Below are 20,952 nucleotides of genomic sequence, written 5' to 3' on the forward strand. Positions count from 1 at the left end.
TTTCAGGCAGCCTTGATCTTGCAAAAGCAGAACGGGATAAAACAATTACAGAATGAACTGGCATTTACATTGCCATATAGCCAAGGTTGACCTAACTTAAGTGATTGATCATTTTTGTCACATTTTTCACCCGATGATTTTTCATGCTGATATGCAGAAGATGTATGAGACTCACAGATCGTTGTTGAGTGATCTGAGTTTATGTCAAGAGCCTATTGTGTTTTGATTGTGCCAAAGTCATATAGCCATGTCCATCTTTTTCTGTATTCATGCTGCTTTTGTTTGCTTTTGTGTCAGACCGCTGGGTCCAGAAAATTTGCTGCTGAGAGGAGCCAGGTTGAAAAACACCAAAGAGATTTTTGGTGAGTCAATACCCTTGGAATCAAAAGAAATGATTCTGCAAAAGCAAAACCTCCACTTGAGAGGGAAACGGCTAAGGGGGTAAATGATTTATTTCCCGGCTGAATTGAGTGAGAAAAAAGCAAAATGGATCCACTAAAGGACAGGTTGCTTTTGAACTACTTCCCCTACATATAGGAAGTATGATAAAGAGGTGACACTTTTACAATGGAGCTGTGAAAATAGCGAGCAAAACTCAGTTGACATTATGGCTAGAACAAGATACTCACTGCTCAATCTTGCCTACTGTGGACACATGGATCATTTTGGTGTTGTGTGTCAATGTAATACTTCAACCAACTATGCTGTCCCAGGTGTGGCAGTTTACACAGGGATGGAGTCCAAGATGGCCCTGAACTACAAGTGCAAGTCCCAGAAACGCTCTACTGTAGAGAAGTGAGCACTTTCTGTTATCTCTCAGAGTAAGCAAAATATTGCTCTTTTGGCGTGTTGTTAATTTAACATTCAACTTCAAAATACCGTCCCGCCCTCAGGTCCATGAATACCTTCTTAATCATCTACCTGGGCATCTTGCTGTTCGAAGCCGTCCTTAGCACCATCTTGAAGTACGCCTGGCAGGCTGAGGACAAATGGGATGAGCCTTTCTACAACCAAAAGACTGAACAAGAGAGAAACAGCAGTCCGGTAAGTCTTCTTAGAATACAAGCATCAGAAGGATGGGTTCTTATAGATTTTTTTCTTTTACAAGTTGTTCAGGCTGTCGGCCCCAGAGATGAGATGAGGGTTTGGTTTTAGTCGACACCCCACTTAACTCTCTCTCTCTCTCTCTCTCTCTCTCTCTCTCTCTCTCTCTCTCTCTCTATTTCTCTCTCTCTCTATTTCTTTCCCTCCACACAAAGTAGGATATTTCTCTCTGCTGCCAATATAAGTTAATCGAGGGAGTAAGTGAAGATATAAAGATGAGCCCACGCTTGAATCCACATGGACACACACACACACACACACACACACACACACACACACACACACACACACACACACACACACACACACACACACACAGTCCTAGAAGGGTGCTTAAGGGAGGAAGTGCTGCTCATGGGGACGGTCTGCCGGCCTATCAGCCTACCTGCCATCATGAATCAGTCAGTGAGAACAGCAGTTTCCATGTATTGAGGCACACAGTCCAGTATACTTGCTTCACTCCTCCCTTGAGACAAACAGAAGAATACCAGCAACAAATGATGGCTGCCTTTTTACATTCAGTATAACGGCTATCTACGCTCTCCAGGGAATCTTTTAGTCCTTCAACAGTCTGAAAAATGTTTAAATTTAAAGCATTTAAACATTACGTCCAAACCGGCTCAAACATAGTATTGATATACTTCTCCTAGACATCAAACTTACAGTTCCCATATTCACTACACACATAAACAGACCAGCTAAATATTAGGCGCACAGGTGTGACCAAGGCCATTTTTTAGTCCCACTTCACTGATTTTTGGTCGCATGTGTGCCCAAAATGGTCGCACCCTGAAGCCCTGCTCTCTCACTGTGGTCCTCTCTCACTCTCCTTTCTTGTCACATGAAGTAATTAACTCCATAATGGGAATAAATTACCCTGCCTGCTTTGATTTAGAATCAGTGATCAGACCATCCTTCTGTGTGTAGCGACCGATATGGCCAAAGGAATTTTTCGGGGTTATCTGTCCGTCGGAAGGCTCTTGTGAGCCCGATATCTCTGTAGCAACACCAGGGAATTACTTTAAATATGGTTCAAACATTCACTTAGACTCAGGGCTGAAGAGATTAACAGATGCTTTCGGCCATTACTCGAAAATTCATATGCTCATTGAATTTCACACAAAGGTCTAATAGGAAAAAAATCATGAAGTAATAGCATTTTGGACATGTTTTAAACGGCAACTTGACTGACCGGTTGGCAAAAACACACAACTATGTGGTGCTAATTATAGTTTTTGTTCTCTTTCACCCACTCTCGGTTTTGCTTCCAACAAAAATTCAACTGTTTCCACCCCATAGTTTACTTGACTTATTGGGTTATCTTCCTATCTTGTTTCACAGCTTAAATTTATCCTCGGTGCATTGCCCTCCTTTTGTGTCTCATTCTAATAAAATCTACCCTTATCATTTTTTAGATCCTGAAATTCATCTCCGACTTCTTGGCGTTTCTGGTCCTCTATAACTTTATCATCCCCATCTCGCTCTACGTTACTGTGGAGATGCAGAAGTTCTTGGGCTCCTTTTTTATTGGCTGGGATTTAGACCTTTACCATGAGGAGAGCGACCAGAAAGCTCAGGTCAACACCTCTGACCTCAACGAGGAGCTGGGACAGGTAAGGAATGCAAGTGCAGGAATACATACATGAAGCAGAAGAGTAAAGCTAATTAATCAACACACCACTAGGAACATAACACATAAAATGTTATTCTTATAGGATGAAAGAGAACTTTAGTACTCGACAACATAATACTCTAGGATGTGTGCATCTGTGTGTTTCTGTTTCCCAGGTGGAGTATGTGTTTACAGATAAGACGGGCACGCTGACGGAGAACGAGATGCAGTTCCGCGAGTGTTCAATTAACGGAACCAAGTACCGGGAAGTTAACGGCAAACTGGTGCCAGAGGGAATGACTGACGATTCACCAGATGGTTCTATACCTGATCTGGTATAAATCATTACATTCATTTTCTTTTGGCAGACACATACACATTTTACAAGTATACTGTTGTCACTTCTCTCATCAAACAAGCAGAACCATATTCTATACCTAAATAAACCTAAAATGTTAGTCATGTCTTTTTGCCTCAGGCCATTCAGGTAATCAACAATAGATAAGTGGACTAATGTGATACGATACCATTTCTTGTTAATAAACTATAACATCTCACTTGTATTTACAATGACATACAGTGTGTCGCTCTAGAATAAGATGGTGATGGTGTTTCTTTCTCTCTCATTCCTCCCTGTTGTCTCTGGATCCAGATTGGTGAGGAGTTGTTATTCCTCAAGGCGGTGTCATTGTGTCACACGGTTCAGATCAGCTACGACCAGCCAGACTGCCTGGTTGGGGGAGGAGACCCATTCTCCCATGCAAACGGTTTTTCTTCCAATTACATGGAATACTACGCCTCTTCCCCGGACGAGAAAGCTTTAGTAGAGGCAACAAAGAGGTAAGGCTACCTATACTGTAAATGTAGCGCATAGATTGAGGAACCAGCTAAGCTAGGTGAATTGCACAAAGCTACTCCACCCTTCAACTCCGCTGTTTGCATAACCATCGTCACTAAATCCCATTTGACACATCCCTAACTTAATCAAAAGCAGTTGTGCTCCATGACCAATTGGAAAACTATGGTGACAGTTATCAATTAAGAATTTCTTGTGTATTTCCGTCACGCTCATGTAAGTGAACTGCAGTGTGCAGGGTTATTGTTTACTCTAGTCTTGCTGGACTGTAGTTGACATAGCAGCAAATTAAAAGCAGTTTGAACACACCACTGTATTGACAGTATGATTCATTCAAATGAAGTGGCAAATAGCTAGTAGCAAGTTCACCAAATATAAGTGCTGGCTGCAAGTCAAACTACTCATTTATATCCAGCCGGCCACTTTGTTACATACGTTTTTTTTGCCATTTGTACATTTTCCAAACAAAGTTCAAAGCAATGCGAGCATGACGGAAGAGAAACGTGCCAGTCCACCTGTATCAGTCCCACCCCCACATGCTCTACATGAATGTGTTTGCAGGCACTCAGCTGAGAGGGTTTGTCCCCGCTGATTTGAAAGCGTCATCTTCAGTGTTTGACAAATATTAGCAACATAATTGTTGATGACAAAACACATTAAGAATTGTATTAATTACACAGACAGGGCATCCTCATTGAACTGGCTAGTTTATAAAACACTGTTGACAACAGTTTCATTAATTTAATTTTAAACAATACATAGTCTAGACCAGGGGTTCCCAAAGTGGGGGTCGGGACTGCAGAAGAGGGGTCGCAAGATGATTTTCATGACTTTGACTGAGATGTTATTCTGGTAACATGGAAATGAAAGTATTGTGTCAAAATTAAGTTTGCACATGACAGCAACAATGTTCACTCATAAGTTACATGGAGATTGCTTTGATTTAGGTATCCTGCTTTTATCTAAAAGTAAATTGTTGATGAAAATTCATATCAAGGTTGTCAGACTGTTCAGTTCGTTTGTGTGTTTGTGTGTCGTTATGCCCTTGTTTGGATGCGCCTATTAGTGCGTTTATCCCGTATGCACGCATTCTGATGTTTTCAATCACCTTTTGGGGGTCGCCAGTGTCTATTAGTGTCTATCGCTAGTGTTATTTTTGGGGTCACGGGCTGAAAAGTTTGGGAACCCTTGATCTAGATTAGAGATGGGGTCAAACCGGTTCCGCATGAAAATAAACTTGCTTATTTCCGTTTAATAAGCAATGCATTTAAGTTTGTAGTTAAACAGTATGTTAAGCCACATTGTGGCATGTCTTGGTAAACCTTAAACTAAAGTTGATAATAATAATATATAATAATTTATAATAAAGAAAAAGAGATTTTGATTGATAAGTTTGGCTACAAAGCCCTGTCAGATGAGTCAAGCAAAGCACACAGCTAATGCCGACAGCCCGTTAGCCCTGCGTGCTGTTAGTGTGAGAGGGAAACCCCTGGACGAAACTGCAAGCAGCCAGCCTTCTACAGCAGTAGCTAATTGAGTGGCTACAGCTTGCAGGCCAATTAACATTGCTCTGGATGAGGGTCTGCATGAAAAACTTTGGATGGCATCCAACGACTGCACTTATGAACTGCCTCCAAGATACACAACGTGTATGAAGAGCAGAAAATAAGAGTAGCCGTTGCGCTCACCGGGGACTATTAGAGTTCACTCAGCAACCACAGTTATCTCGGAGTGACAGCGCATTATTTTGATCACATGCCTTGACTGTTATGATGACGGAGGTGAGGCATTTTTAAAAGAGTGGAGCATTGAACATAGACTCATCGGACTGTGTAACACCATGGAGTCAGTGATCCTGGTCAATGTAGTTTCATACTATCAAAATGAATTATGTCGGGGGAAGTGAGAGGCTGCGCCCATGACCCAGGTTGTTCACGCTCCATTGAGCCACAGACAATGTATGTGTGTTGATTTAAACCGAAAGCGGGCACAGTTGGAAGCGTAGCCGCAACAATTGCATGGCAGCCTCAACCATCAGTGTATGAATGTGTGTGTCAATGGGTTAATGTTGACCGCTAGAAACTAGAACAGTTCTACATAAATGGTAGTCCATTTACCATCCAAGTCCAATTAACTGCAAAAATAACACAATTACTTCATGTTTAAACATCAGTTATCTGAAATGTCACACTATTGGTCAGATTACACAAACCTCATAGGGATTACATATCATGGCACTGGATTGAAATGGAAAGTGTTCTGTGACTTTGCTGCAAGAAGGTCTTAGATTTTATCCCACGTCTGCCATAAACTTTAAGCACTATCTCTCCGTGACCATGACCCTGAGGAAGATTAATAATTAGATAGATGAGTGATTGACAGTCCTCCATTCGTGGCAGTTCAATGACCAGCACAAGCAGTGCTCCCACCATTTGGTATTTTCCTGACCTTGAAATCTGTTTTGCCTGTACAGGTGTGAGGCAGTTCTAAGCCAGTCATTGGTACTTTGGTGGAAACTGGGTCTTGGAGAGTGCTGAGGAATAGACATTTTACAACCATTGGGTTTCCATTTGTCCCCAATTTGGGGATTTTAGCAACAAGCACAAACTAAATATGTGGATATAGTAATTCTTAAAATTTAAGTAAACCATTTTAACTGATCACTCTCCAACTAGTAGATGCATTTAAATCTGCATGAGTATTTCTAACAGTATCTGTTTTCCTGGGCTGCTTTATACTGTTAACAATTGAATTAACGATGTATGACGTAACCCTTGACAACATGTAATACAGTGCGATCATATATGTTTTCCTCAATATTTTTGGAGTTTTGGTTTGTCACTGTGATTGGCTCAGCTGTTTCAGAGAGATGAGACCAGTTAAGGGAAGAGTTGAGTGAACCACCTCACCCAGACCTTTTGCACTTTGCACTGCTGCAAATGCATGAACCAAAATAGCAGGAGTGCTTAGAGATGTAGTCCCTGCTCCAAAGACCTACCACTTTGCAGTTGTTTATGAAATAGGGCCCTCAACAGCCTGAGGGGGAGTGCTATAGCTAAAAATTATATTTTTGTATCTTTAAAGGCCCAGTAACCTTCAAAATCCTCCCAAATTATATTTTCATCCAGTATGTAAAGGTTCATTCTCCAAAAATCTCCAGCTTTAACTGCCATCTTGTTTTTTTCCCCCAAGGATTGGAGTGGCCTTCACACGAAGCAGTGGAGATACCATGGAGATCAAAACATTTGGCAAATCAGAGAAGTACGTCTAATCCTGTTCATTTTCTTAAATGACAAATACCCATGCAATAAAAAACATGATCCAGACTGCAGACAGAAAAATGGCTGCGTAAGCTACTATTGAAAAATATTGCCTGTGAGTCCAAAGTGAGGTTAACAGGAGCTCCTCTCTTTCCTCTCTCAGATATAAACTGCTTCATGTGTTGGAGTTTGATGCTGACCGCAGGAGGATGAGCGTCATACTGCAGACTCCCTCAGGTAACACCTTAAACTTGGATTGGACAATATATTTTATATCTATCTTCATATGAGACTACCTGTCATCTGAGATTTTGGATGTCATCATATGGCATTATTGTTTTCCTTTTTTTTTTTTAAGGCTTCATTACAGTAAAATAATTTTAGGAATCTACCACACTGTTCCAGCTGATCTATTATTTGCCTTTTAACCCACTTAGTCATTATATGGACATTACTGATGATTATTTTTCAAAAATCCCATTGTGTAAAAGCACCTATGGTAAATCCCACAATATCATCGCAATATCGATATTGAGGTATTTAGCCAAAAATGTTGTGATATTTAATTTTCTCCAAATCGCCCAGCCCTAACGTTAACTATTATTTTTAGAATTATTGACTGCAGCACCTCAGAATGAAAGGTTGATCATGAGGTCAAAAAGAAGAGTAGAGATTAAAAAAATATGCAAGGGAGATTTTAAAAGCAAAATAAATGCAATTGAAAACACATTAAAATGGTTTTAGAGAGCGAATATAAATGTTAAGATTTTTTATTTTTGTCCAAAGCTACAGTTTTTCATAGTACTTTTCACAAATATATATATTTTCTATATTTTTTCTTTATTTGTTTTACCTTGTATTCTTTTTTCTTGTTGGCCTGACTTTCAAGGAGGCAAAGTGCTGTTCACCAAGGGCGCGGAGTCGTCCATCTTGCCTTTAACTACCAGTGGTGAGATAGAAAAGACGAGACTGCACGTTGACGAGTTTGCGTTGGTGAGATTTGATTTTTTACTTTCAGTTTTTTTCAATGTGTATGTTGCTACAATAGCTTCACCGGCAACTTGATGTAAAAATGTATATTTTCCTCATACAAGGGATGGAAGATGTGCAGACTTTTGAGACACGTGACACATTTGCCACTTCAAAGAATTTCTTACAGAAAAAAACTCCTCGGTTTTATAGTGAAACCTTTAAATATCTGACTCCGAAATGCCTCTTGTTCCATGTGTTCACAATTGCGTTCTCTTTGTGCATAGGCTTGGCATTTTCTGGCGTTGAAGTGATTACTTTTGGCTTTATTGCTCCATGTTACCCATTAGACTGTAGATTCATTAGACTGTACCCTTCACCACAGTGGCCACATAAAAACATACAGGCATATCTGGCCTCCACATCATGTCATGGGACGTCAGTTCCCAGGAGTTGGGGCTCTGTACTCGGTTGATTCGTGGTTATCTACCCCTCAGGCTGGTTGTGTGATTTAAAGCCAAGCTCTGATAATTTGTTTTTCTGTCCTTTCTCCTTCTGCTTCCTCTTCTCCTAACCACATCTTCATCATTTTTTCATCCTCCTCCTGTAGAAAGGTCTGCGGACCTTGGTTGTCGCATGTCGCCACTTCAGCCCAGAGGAATACATTGATGTGGACAGGCATCTGAACGCTGCCCGCACCGCGCTGCAGCAGAGGGAGGAGAGACTGCAAGAGGCCTTCAGCTACATTGAGAGAGACCTGCAGCTGCTGGGAGCAACGGGGGTTGAGGACAAGTATGGAGACTGACAAATAAATTAGAATATATTTTGGTTGTCCCTCCTGAAAACCAGTTCTCTTCCCCTTATGGACAGGACGTCTTTCACTTCAACTTGAAGTCTTTACTTGTTATACTTTTTTCCATACAGAAAGCAGTAGCATGTATATAGACTGATGCGAGAGATTGATTCTAAATCAACAGTGTCTTGCTTTTGACTACAGTATGGCTACTGGCTTTAAGTTAAAGCCACTGAAAGGTATAGGTTTGACTGACGACCTATACCACCATCATCTAGTAGTCACTCATACTACCCAGTTACAGTGAAATCCAACATACCATATAATGTCAAATTATGTAACCCATGTTTTTTTTTTCCTTTTTCTTCTTCGTGTGTTGCCACTGGCAGCGAGAACATAACATGTAGTTACTGTTTGGTTGAGACATATGTCTTATTTCCGCCTGGTTGTCTTTTCCAACAATCTATGTAATGTGGCCCCAGATTCGCGTTTCAGTGCCTCCTGTGCATTCAAAGTCACGCTAGCAGCATTGCTGTGTGGATGGCAATGTTGGGCTGAAGGTTGGTCAGTCCTCCACTTTCATCCAGACTGAAATATCTGAACAACTATTGGTTGTGTAGTCATGGATTTAGGAGACGGGATAATAATGACGGGAGTTGCTCAGAGCTAGAGGATTAAAGAAAATAACCCAACTAAAGAGAATTATTACCATGTCTTTCTCAGACTCCAAGAAAAAGTCCAGGAGACCATTGAAGCTCTGCGTCTGGCAGGGATCAAAGTATGGGTGCTGACAGGGGACAAACATGAGACTGCAGTCAGCGTCAGCCTGTCCTGTGGCCACTTCCACAGAACCATGAACATCCTGGAGCTGCTGCAACAGCAGTCTGACAACGAGTGTGCTGAGCAGCTCCGCAGACTCGCCAGGAGGTGAGTGTGTTTGTGACTACTGACTATTAACAGTGTATCTTGAACAACATTGAAGCCTTGGATTCTAACAATGGAGTTCTTTAACTATTAGTGTTAGAGTTTGGTTTTAATTGGATAACATTCACTTTGATTGATGTTGCATTGTTACTGTCTCCATCAGTGTGAAACTTTCTGGAACTCAACTTGTCATGTTTTTATGATTTACACAAGTTGTATAAAGTGCTGGTTCTTTGATAAAGCTTATAGGCAGAAAGGAACGGCCATGGCTCTAGTGAATATGTTGTTTATATCTGTACTTGAAGTGGAAAGTGCCAGTACTCTCCTTAGTCGCATGTTGCCATGTCTATTGACCAGAATAAGCAATCATTATTTTAAACAGTGAATTATCAATTCTAGGTGATAATGGGTTTGTAATATTTTAATATTTTTGACTGAAAACTAAGCAATTTCACATCATGTGGAAATTCTTCATTATAATAGATAATGGCCAAAAAGCTATAATTCTCGCTATAATTGAATATTTTTATATACACATAATATAACATTTTCACACACAGCGTTCATCTGAAAGTTGTATTCTTCAGGAATCCAGACATTCACAGGAGTATTTTTATGTTGCGGCTTATGAGGCGTGACCCAAACATGCTGGCGGTGCACCGTATAAATCTGAATCACCCAGAGAGTATTGATATGGAGAGGGCAGAAAACAGTAGCGACAGCTTGTGAGAAGTGGCAAGAAAAGTGACTTTACTCCAAAGAGTAAAATGTACCGGTGAGTTCTGGCCCACTTTGACCATTGATTTGTATGCTAGTTTCCAAATAGCTCTGAAACTGGACCTAAATATTTAATCTCATATTTGGGTCTACTTACATACACTGCATAAAAACAAAGCTCAAAAGTGCTCCTGAGTGATGAACCTTTAAAGCCCCAGCCGGCAACATTTTTTTTATTATTCACTGAAGCCGACACTATGCTCCGATAGAACAACATAAATCATCTGGTTTTAGAAAAAAACGCGCCTTTACGTGCACGTAGAGCCTGTTATTTGTTTTGCAAAGATCGACAGCGCTGATCATCCTGTCCACTCAGCACGCAGGGCTGTGTTCGTGCACACATAGAGCCCCTACCCCCTCGGGTCGTACCACTATCACAGGGGGGAGGTGGAGGGAAGTAGCAACAAGCTTTATATTTTTCTTTAAATTATTACAGTTCATTTATCTTCTAATTGCAAAACAGTTTATTACTAAAACATTCCATTTTATTGGAATGACGGTTCGTTATGTGAACAGTCTTCCTTTGTGAATAACGAGAGTATTTGTTCATTGTAAAACCAACATGTTGGCAACATCAAAAGGAAATAACCCAATTAAACACTCATTCTACCCCACCACCAAATTCTGTTCTCACCCTTTTGAAGTTAAGTTAAATATTTATCAGTTACTTTTTTCAATACTTTTTCCAAATACTAATTTCAAAATCCACATGAAGCACTATTCACATCGGCATAAATTAGAATAACCACACAGCACATATTAAAAGAGACAAGACATTTAAAGCTGGTTTGATGACTGGTTTCCAATCTTTTAAATGGAGTTCAGCACATTGTTCACTGCTCACAAAATACACAGGCGGGGCACATTACATTACATTACATTACATTACATCATTCACAGAGAACAAAACGGCATCGCTGATCTGTTTTGACCGACTCCTCTCGGGTCCAGCTCAGTTACAACACTGTATCTGCCAACACAGTAGCAGCTCATTCACTACTGAGCCTGTTTGTAAGGTACAGACAGTATCTTCACCATTATCTCTATATTTTTACAGGATAAAGGAGGACCACGTCATTCAGCACGGGTTAGTCGTGGATGGGGCCAGTCTGTCTTTAGCGTTGAGGGAACACGAGAAGCTCTTCATGGAAGTGTGTAAAAACTGTTCAGCTGTGCTGTGCTGCCGCATGGCCCCTCTGCAGAAAGCCAAGGTACCGGATGCCCCCCGCCCCCCACACACACACACACACACACACCCAAATACATTACCCTCATTTTGACCTAGAGTCATTCTTACTTTGTTTTGTCCAGGTGGTGCGTCTTTTCAAAACCTCCCCAGAGAAACCTATCACCCTTGCTATTGGGGATGGAGCTAATGATGTCAGCATGATACAGGAAGCTCATGTGGGCATAGGTAAACACTCATCACACACACACAATATGGTCTCTAAGCCTTAAATGGTATTCTGCAGCGTGTCCTCCAACATATGTGCGTGTATCTCCAGGTATCATGGGGAAGGAGGGTCGTCAGGCCGTGAGAAACAGTGACTATGCAATTGCCAGGTTTAAGTTCCTGGCTAAACTTCTGCTTGTCCACGGTCACTTCTACTACATTCGAATAGCTACCCTTGTACAGTACTTTTTCTACAAGGTAAGCAACTTAACTGTATCTGCACATGCTTTCTATGATAATCCAGTGGTTTGAAAAAAACATTGCATCTTAATTAAACGTATTCCTTGAGGAGGAATTAGTCCTTAGGAGCTCAACTGGATAGTTCGACCATGTCTCCTTTCACTGCAATGTTTTTAATGTTTCGTTCCTTCATTCTGTCTTTTCTAGAATGTGTGTTTTATCACGCCCCAGTTTTTATACCAGTTCTTCTGTCTGTTTTCACAACAAGTAAGTCTCTTTATCTCCCGATCTCTCCACTCTCTCATATGCCATCGTAGAGTTATATGTGGTTTTAATGTTGCACATTCTGTCATTGATTTCATGGAATGCCTTCTTTACTTTACCAAAAGTTTCTTTTCACAACTAATGTTGGCATGAGGCAGTTTGATATCCAGTTTGATTAAGATTTTTAATTAGAAGATTGTAAATGCTCGAGAAGCCACAACTTCATTGAGATTCAGTCATGACTTTTACTTAATACATGGAGCTCATAAAAGTCCTTTAACATTTAAACAGTGGATCTCACATTTTGCCATTAAACTCTTTAATATCAATGAAGTTGGCTTCAAGTTAAATGATTAATGAAACCATTATTAGCATTAAGTGTGTTGCTCAAGCTTTAGTCTGATATTAAGGTTATTACTTTCATCTGAGACAAAAGAAAAATGACCTCATTAAAAGACTGCCATTCTCTGTTTTGCCTGTGTATCTGATAAAGTGCTCGGCCCGTTTTGTTTTAAGTTTAGATGCCTTGTGTATGTCAGGTGAAGCTAATAGATTGGTGTGAAGTGAAATTCTGTCCGTGTCCATCCCAGACCCTGTATGACAGTGTTTATCTGACACTGTACAACATCTGCTTCACCTCGCTGCCCATCCTGGTGTACAGTCTGTTTGAACAGCTGGTCCATCCACACGTGCTGCAGAATAAACCTGGCCTGTACAGGTAAGTTTACATGTCATCTGGAGGTGCACACTGTAGAAAAGCATTAACTGTTTGTGGGAAGCTTTCGTATGCCAAAAATGTATATCTGCCATAACTTAATGGAAAAAATAAGAGAATTAATAAAATCAGAATTTTATGTAACTTTAAATAAGATCAACCAAAACATAGTTTGACTGCACTTTAATACAGTATATCCTCTAAGGTTTAATTGTATCCTACAGGGACATCAGCAAGAATTCTCTGCTGTCTTTCCGGACGTTCCTGTACTGGACTCTGTTGGGCTTCTGTCACGCCTTTGTCTTCTTCTTCGGATCCTACATACTGATGGGAGAGGACACCACACTTATGGGCAATGGGCAGGTGTGTACTTGGCTTTCTCTTTGTATTGTGTTTCTGGTCGAATTCTGAGGAAAATATACTGTCCTGTTGAGAGGAATTAGGGAACTGTTGCTTTAGGAATTGGATGGTAGATAAGAAAGAAATGTCATTTTACAGTGCATGTTATGATGATTTATTTGTTATGTATGGGGCTGGATGCCCGCTGGTCTTTCTTCAGTCACGCTTCACTTAATCCTGCTCTTTGTTTTTATCCGTCTCATCCTCATTCTGTCGTTTTGTTTAACAGCCATGTATACAGTTTGTTTTTCTCTATTATTTCCATTCACTAATTGATAAGTAATGTCTAGTAATTTGACCTATTGTTCTTATCTTATGTTCTGTTTCTCTCTGGTTCTACATCAAATCAGTTTTCTTACCGGCTGCATATTGTTACCATCTGCCTCTCTGTTCGAAGTTTGGTGGAAATCTCACTCCTTTTGTTTTTCTTGCTTGTCTTTTTCTTCTGTCTTTCGTTGATTTCTCTTTTTCCTTCTGCCTTCACGGTGTGCATGTCTTCAGATCTTGCGAGCTAACAGGCAGCTGGTAAGAGTCTGCTCTGCAGTTTTTGGGCGGGGAATTTATTCCTAACCGTATTATTGTTCTTGCTTATGATAATTTTTCATATGTATCCTCTACAGTATATTTACATGTTGACATATTTTGTCCTAAACATTGAAATGAGCTGTACAGCTACAGTTTTGGCCTCATCTGCCAAAAGGTGCAAAGATAATTTGTTTCTCATCTTACTGCATATACAACCAGTCAGATAAATCTGAGCTTGTTTTATTGAGAACGTGCTTTTAAAATCAGACTACATTAGTCTATGATATAAAACGCTAAACACAAAACATGACCATTAAAAAAACCAAAGCATTAATTCTCCTGCAGTTAATTACAAGTGCGCTGTAATTTACAAAAATATGTTTTTCATTTCATACAGTGGCAGCTCTAGAGAGAACACAGAATGCCTATGGCATTTTACACTGCATGCTTTCGTGTGGCTAGCAGACCTTTCCCTACGTATAGCTCTCCTACTCTTACTTAGTTGGAGTCACTGCCTCTCCAGGTCAACAACATCACAGTCATCATCGTGGACAACCTAGCAGTTAATATTGGTAGTGCATTGTCGAATTTGGTGCAATTATGGCACAAGGCATGTTCAAAATGAATAAACAAGTAAACAACGTTCTTTCAACAGCAGGGGGGAGGGCTTCAGGTCTCTACAGACAAGCAAGTGGGCAGCATAGAAAGCCTGTTGTTGAGCATGAAGTTGCTTGTATAAGCGGTTCTCGAGAAAGCTGCAAGGTCCTATCTGAACAGGCATGTTTTCAACTCGCACTGCAGTAGTGAAAGCACATCAGGGGTCAGTTCGTACTTTGATCATGACAAATATGCAAGGTTAAAGTGTTACAAGTGCTGTCACTAGCAGGTTAAAAGGTGGTGGTGTAGAAAAAGGCCAATGTAAGAAGTTGTATCAAAAAAATTGGGTCCATAGAGCAGAATTTGTAAAGGACTTTGGTTCAGACTGTTTTTTTTTTAACTTGGGACATAAATAAACTAGAACTTGAACAACATTCCAGAATTGTCGGCTACTCCCCTGAGTGTTTCTGTGGATATATTAGTCACTCTTACGGCCAGTCCCCACTGAAACTGTTGTTAGAGGCGTATTTCAAGGAACAGATGCTTTTATTTCATTTTTAAAAAAATGTATCAATCAATACTGGCTATGTGAGATGCACTTCTGCTTCAGGTCCATTTGAGTTGCGTTTAATGAAGCATAATCTGCATAGACAGCAATTTAAATCACCCAAATGTGTTTTGAAGGTATTTACCGCATCCACATTGATTGATCAAGGCTCCCAGTGTTTCTGTGAGCTTGTTTCACTACAGGCAGTTTCCCCTCTCTTGCTATGGTGGGTGGGGAAATTAAATCAATCAATCAATACATAGGCCTACAAACACTTTTGATGTTTTCCCCTTGGAACTGAGATGAAATCTATTTTGGTGAAATCTGCCTGGTGAAGGCAGGTTAGGGAGCTGCTGTCCACCCAGTTTCCCAGGAGCTGCTGCTGACAGAGGGGCAGAGACGTTTACGGTAGACGGTGTCATTGTGGAATGGATGACAGAACGCTTATGCGCTGCTCAGTCTCCCTTCCAGTGCCGACTCCCAATTCGTTTTTGAGTGTTCAGACTAGAAGGGCCCTGAATTGGCTGGCAAAGAACGCTATGCCCCCCACAGCTCTCACCCTGCAAGTAGAGTGATTCTCATAGCAAGCAGTGGAGCCACCGACAATAGTCACGGTCGGAGAGCAAGCCTTCATTACAGGCATCGTAATAACACTCCACCGAGGCAGATTGTTTTCTCTCCATCCCACAACTGAAGCACAACATTCTCCTCTGTCTCAGCTGTCCTGACTCTCAACCTTTAGCCAGATTTGTGATTATATACCAGCAACATAATCAGTAAATATCACATACAGCAATTGTGACTGGTGTTTTATTTTTTTATTTTTTTGTATCCACGAGGAAAATGAAATGCTAACAAATTGTTGTAAATGTATATGACAATATGACTATTATTCAATGCATTGAAAATTGTAGCAATTGTAGATTTGTTTATGTCCTTAAAAGCGCCTTTTAAATAAAATTATTATTATTATTAACAGTAATAAGATATGCAGGGTATAAAAGCATATCAATAGGATGGCCACACAGTGAGAGTATTGTTATATTGCTAGTATCCGGGTCCATAAATGCAAACATAGCCACTATATATTTTTTAAATTGTCATAGTGTGATACTGTTGACAGTCTTATCTCTGTTTTATAGATGTTTGGGAACTGGACATTTGGCACGTTGGTCTTTACTGTCATGGTCATCACAGTTACATTAAAGGTAAATGACACCCAATCTTATATTCTCTCTTCTTTCTTTCTTTAACTATATTTCTCATGACTTTCAACTGTATTTTCTTGCATATCTAATGTTGCTATATGAACATAATTTCTGTTATATTATGGTGCAAATATGCAAGCTATTTGTATATAGTGTCAGTGAAATATTAGTGTAGGGAGTGTTTGGTTTCAGCCATTTCTGAATGGTAATGCATCTACACAAAACAGCAACAATGAATGGCTGGAAAATAAAAGTAGGGTAGCACGCTGGAGACTCTGATATTATACTCTGTAGCCAGTCAACCACAAAAAAAGCAATTGAATATTGAGCCTAAAACAGTTTGCAAACATGTTTTCCAATTTATATTTGTTTTTGAGACGTTGCGCCCTCTCATGGTCACAAAAGGTTGAATGCAGCTTTAAGATGATTCACAGCTGAGAGCTTTGTAGCAGGGACACACTATCGCCACAGTCCTAATATGAAGTGTTTGTGAAGCACAACGATGATGTCAGTGGCCATTAAGAGGAAATCATTTGTCACAGGTTGGGGTCAAGGTCTTTTTTCACAGCAGAGAGACAGACTGCTGTGGTTTATTGATGCCCTAACTGTCCCTGTCTCCATGTTTGACACTTAGCCTTCTTTTGTGTGTGTGTGTGTGTGTGTGTAATAGCTTGCTTTAGAGACTCATTTCTGGACATGGATGAACCATTTTGTGACGTGGGGTTCGATTGCCTTCTACTTCATCTTCTCTCTCTTCTATGGAGGGATCATCTGGTAGGAATCAGTTCTTACATAACAAATGTTCCTTTTATTTTGTACACTGATTTCACACTCACAATGCTATGCTGTGGTTTAACATGTAGTTGAAGTAGCTGCTTTGAAAATAATTTCATAAAACCTTAGTTGCTCACGAGAAATATGTTGTTTACATTAAATTAATTAATTATTTCATTAATGCCACCTTCAAAAAAAGAGGTGTTAACATACTTTGTTATAAACTCCGTGTTGAGGCTCTGGAATGAATAAACTGATATACAGATTCACTGATCTTGTCACTTGGCCGGTAATCGCCAGACTGCTTGTTTAGTGATGCTTTCCACCCCTGATGAGCAGCAGATATAAATGGTTAATTTTTCCCCTTTCTTCTCCAGTGCATAACCATCTGTCCCTTCCACTCCCTCCAGGCCTTTCCTCCACACCCAGGACATGTACTTTGTATTCGTACAGCTGCTGTCCAGCGGTTCAGCCTGGTTCGCCATCATCATCATCGTCATAACTTGCCTCTTTCCTGATGTGGTGAAGAAGGTTTTCTATCGACATCTGCAGCCCACCAGCACACAGAAGAGTCAGGTAACATTGAGAGGAGGGGCGGAGAGTTAATGAGAAGATCTCTTATTTGTTGGTTACAGGGAACCTTTGTAAAGAAGTCCAGCCATTCCTCTAAAGTGGATTCTACTTGGTATAAACAAATACAGGTTTTATTTCAAATTGGATTTAAAGAGGCTGTTTTTTCCCAGAGGTTTCCCTCTCTTTCACATGCCCTCCACCCTGCAGCCTGACGTCAAGGTGCAGTGTAGTCACAGCCGGTCTCAACTCACTGCTTGCTTTTTTATTCTCTGATAGATTTTTAGTGAAACGGAATGGCAGGCGCCATTGCTTATCTCTGCTCTCAATATTAGTAAAGTGTTAGTAAACTTTTTTTTTTGTCAAGGCAAAATCATGATTTAAAAATAATGAAAAGCAGGATGAGAGAAAGAAGTCAGAAGATCAGGTATGGAGAACAAACATTCTGCAAAAGCTCACAAAGAAATCAATCATAAGGCAAATGCTGCATTTGGGATCAAAACATATTTATTTAAATTATTCTGACCAATTGGACACTAGCTAATTCATTACCACATTTGTAAGATAATCATATCTATTGTTTTTGTTTTTGGTCAAAAGCAATGTGTATAGTTTTGGGGGTTTTCCTGATAGTCTGCAGGCTAAAAAACAAAACTAATTCAAAGTGATGAAATGGCACGGGCAATGCCAAACAGAAGTTCCACAAAAATGGAAATGATATTTCCTGTAATGTGACAAGAGCCTGGAGGGAGGGAAATCTTAAGGTAACTCAGAGACAAAATGTGTGTCACATTGTCTAAACAGTTATTGTTTAAACAGTTCTTTATTTTCTCAGCCTTTGTCGTCATGGGTTACCTACTTTTAACAGGAACAACATGGTGTTCAGTTGCACGCACACCACATGACTTCTTTCTGCTCCAATACACACGCACATATCAAACGGTGTGCATGGTCACCTCTAGCAGACCCACACTGTTGTTACATTGATTGGTCCAGCTGGGGACTGTTAATGTTTTAGCTTATTCCTTCCTCCTTCAAAACTCTCCTTGTTTCTCAAAATAATGGACTGCCTTTACCAGTCCTTTGTGGTGTTTGTCCTGTCTGCTCTAACCGTGTGTGTGTGTGATTCTGAAAGGGGTTCAGTATGAATTGTATGTGAGAGCTTGATTCCTAACCTCTCCGTTCGTGTGTGTGTTCTTCCTCCTGTCCTCTCTGTATGTTCTCCTGACGTAGATGTATTCCAACCGCGTGGCGATAGGTGATGACTTCATCGCTCTGCAGCCTCTGTCCAGAGCCAAGAGCCAGCTGGGCAAAATTAGGTAGAGGAGATGAGACTCATTCAGACCTGGGCTTAAAATAACCCAATTCATTGAAATTAAACGGGTATCCCAGGAGTGCTTTATTCAGAAGCAATATTTCTTCATTAGTAGGTTTGGGGATGCATCTATATGTTTGTGTCAGCCTAAATAACTGGATTGTCCCATTTCCCTACTTGGATGCTGCTCCTAAATGTAATTTTACTTCCATTAGAAGAAACTACCTAAAGGCCTGTTGCAAATGTTTTGCATTTCCTGACAGCTTGACTTAATGAAGTTATTAGAGGTCTGTGTTTTTTTGCTTTGCATTTTTACAAGCTAAAACAAATTTACATGATGGAAATGTTTCAATGTTCTCTTTGAGGCTGACCATTAACCATGCATCTTCAAAAATATACTTCTTTTGAAAAGTGTTATGTTTAATAATCTTCAAGACTCTTAAACTTTCAGATACATTTACTTGTGCATTATTGATGCAGAGCTTAAGATACAAAATCAGGTTTTAAAGTCTAATTTACAGCGTTTTATGGACAGCCTCTTAAAATAAATATTGCTTTAGGAAGCAAGCACTCCTGTTTATGATTCAAACAATACAGAAATGTTCTTTTCTCCCCGGTGTAGACTCAATTTATTCCCTCCAAGGCCTGTTTCTAACACTGGCAGCTCACTGACTGCAGAGACGTGTGCTGTTAGTGTTGGAACAGTTGCTTCTCTGTTACATCTGTGACTGCATGCCCTAGACAAGCCAATCAGCATTCTCCATTAATGGGACGGGTGGGCAGGATAAACATATTTTGGGGCTTCGTGGGCTCGGACATAACGCAAAAATATGTGGCATCTTGCATTTCACCTGCATGTGTTGCATTTTAGTGAGAGGCTGACAGAGAATGTGCTCTGAGACATCCAGCGCTGCCTGTTACAGTTACAGCATGGTTTTTACTCCCCCTCTGCATGATCACATCAATGAGTGAAGGAATTCATTCATTCATTTTGATTTCCCCTACCCTCATTACTCATTATAATGACAGCAGTATTGTTGGGGTCCTGAGTGGTTCTGACTGTGACATCCTGCATCTGCCTTAGACACCAATCCCAGATCCTGGTCAGACCCACCTCGCCATCGGCTATGGGCTGGTCATGAAACCACAGGCTGGCATGCTGCAGCTCATCACGCCACCCCTTTTATCTCTAGCATGGTCCGTCCTCTCGACATGGTGTCAAACACCCTCAAACTGGGTTCACCACTTGAGACACTGTCCTTGCCTCAGAGTCCAGTCCACCTGCATGGTTTCAGCAGAACCACAGCACAAGACTGGTGCTCCCCCACGGCTGCATGGCAGACTGGTCTGCGCTGCCTTGTACAGCAGCATGTTGCTGTCCTGTTAGAAGCATGACGGATCGCTGTGTTATCAGACTGATGACGAGAAGATCTTGTGCTGTTTTAAACAACCTGCAAGGGAAATGCTTGCAATTGTGTGCGTTCACTTTGTTGAACACGTCACCGGTCTTGACTAGTGAACACACAAAATGTTACGTTTTTAAAGGTTCTAATTTTGCTTAGATAACCGTCCAAGATCACGTGGAATATATAGGGTTAATATTCCTGTAACTGTATTTTGTGTAAAGTTTATAGGTGATATGATTATTCGATTTGTACAAAGACAGAAAATTAATCGGCAGTTATTATGATAATCCAATAATCAAGAAAAACATCTGAGTCCCAAATGATGAGGATTTAATACTTTTCTTTGTCATGTTCATAGTAAATAGAATATCTTCTGGGATTTAGACGACGAGTCAAAGAAAACAAAGCTTTTTAAACACAACCCCTTAGACTGTTGAACGTAATAATGGCTATTTTATAGCCCAAACAATCTGCAAATTAGTTGATGATAAGAAATAACCACTATTTGGAACCCTAGAACGGTAAAGTACTTTAAAAGGCTAATGTTGCTGCATGGATATCTTTATCCATACAGCTCTATGGCTGTTGGTTCTGTAGCACTGGCAGGGGAATACTCTGAATTAATAAAAAATAATGAAAGCTCTCCAATAAATCTTACCCTCATTAGTGTTTTAACGCTTTTAAAAAACATTTAGAGAGGTGCT

At 40.3% G+C, this 20,952-nt stretch overlaps 1 protein-coding gene across 4 annotated transcripts in view; it reads left to right on the top strand.

Moving 5' to 3' along the window:
- The window catches only part of atp11b (ATPase phospholipid transporting 11B), a 53,067-nt gene that overhangs the window by 18,117 nt on the left and 13,998 nt on the right, over positions 1 to 20,952 (top strand). For 2 of the 4 annotated variants that reach the window (XM_084012172.1, XM_084012174.1), the window contains exons 9-29: positions 298 to 362; positions 714 to 795; positions 894 to 1,044; positions 2,520 to 2,717; positions 2,893 to 3,051; positions 3,369 to 3,556; positions 6,765 to 6,833; positions 6,996 to 7,069; positions 7,722 to 7,825; positions 8,412 to 8,593; positions 9,318 to 9,521; positions 11,353 to 11,506; positions 11,607 to 11,709; positions 11,801 to 11,946; positions 12,136 to 12,195; positions 12,783 to 12,910; positions 13,132 to 13,270; positions 13,808 to 13,831; positions 16,118 to 16,183; positions 16,854 to 16,957; positions 17,368 to 17,533. In XM_084012172.1, coding sequence (XP_083868298.1) covers positions 298 to 362; positions 714 to 795; positions 894 to 1,044; positions 2,520 to 2,717; positions 2,893 to 3,051; positions 3,369 to 3,556; positions 6,765 to 6,833; positions 6,996 to 7,069; positions 7,722 to 7,825; positions 8,412 to 8,593; positions 9,318 to 9,521; positions 11,353 to 11,506; positions 11,607 to 11,709; positions 11,801 to 11,946; positions 12,136 to 12,195; positions 12,783 to 12,910; positions 13,132 to 13,270; positions 13,808 to 13,831; positions 16,118 to 16,183; positions 16,854 to 16,957; positions 17,368 to 17,533 — 2,566 coding nt within the window. Of the gene's footprint in view, positions 1 to 297; positions 363 to 713; positions 796 to 893; positions 1,045 to 2,519; positions 2,718 to 2,892; positions 3,052 to 3,368; positions 3,557 to 6,764; positions 6,834 to 6,995; positions 7,070 to 7,721; positions 7,826 to 8,411; positions 8,594 to 9,317; positions 9,522 to 11,352; positions 11,507 to 11,606; positions 11,710 to 11,800; positions 11,947 to 12,135; positions 12,196 to 12,782; positions 12,911 to 13,131; positions 13,271 to 13,807; positions 13,832 to 16,117; positions 16,184 to 16,853; positions 16,958 to 17,367; positions 17,534 to 18,760; positions 18,847 to 20,952 lie in introns of all 4 variants that reach the window. The other 2 variants (XM_084012175.1, XM_084012173.1) reach the window with 2 other exon arrangements.

Source organism: Eutrigla gurnardus (genome assembly GCF_963514095.1).
Source record: "Eutrigla gurnardus genome assembly, chromosome: 6".
Classification (NCBI taxonomy): Eukaryota; Metazoa; Chordata; class Actinopteri; order Perciformes; family Triglidae; genus Eutrigla; species Eutrigla gurnardus.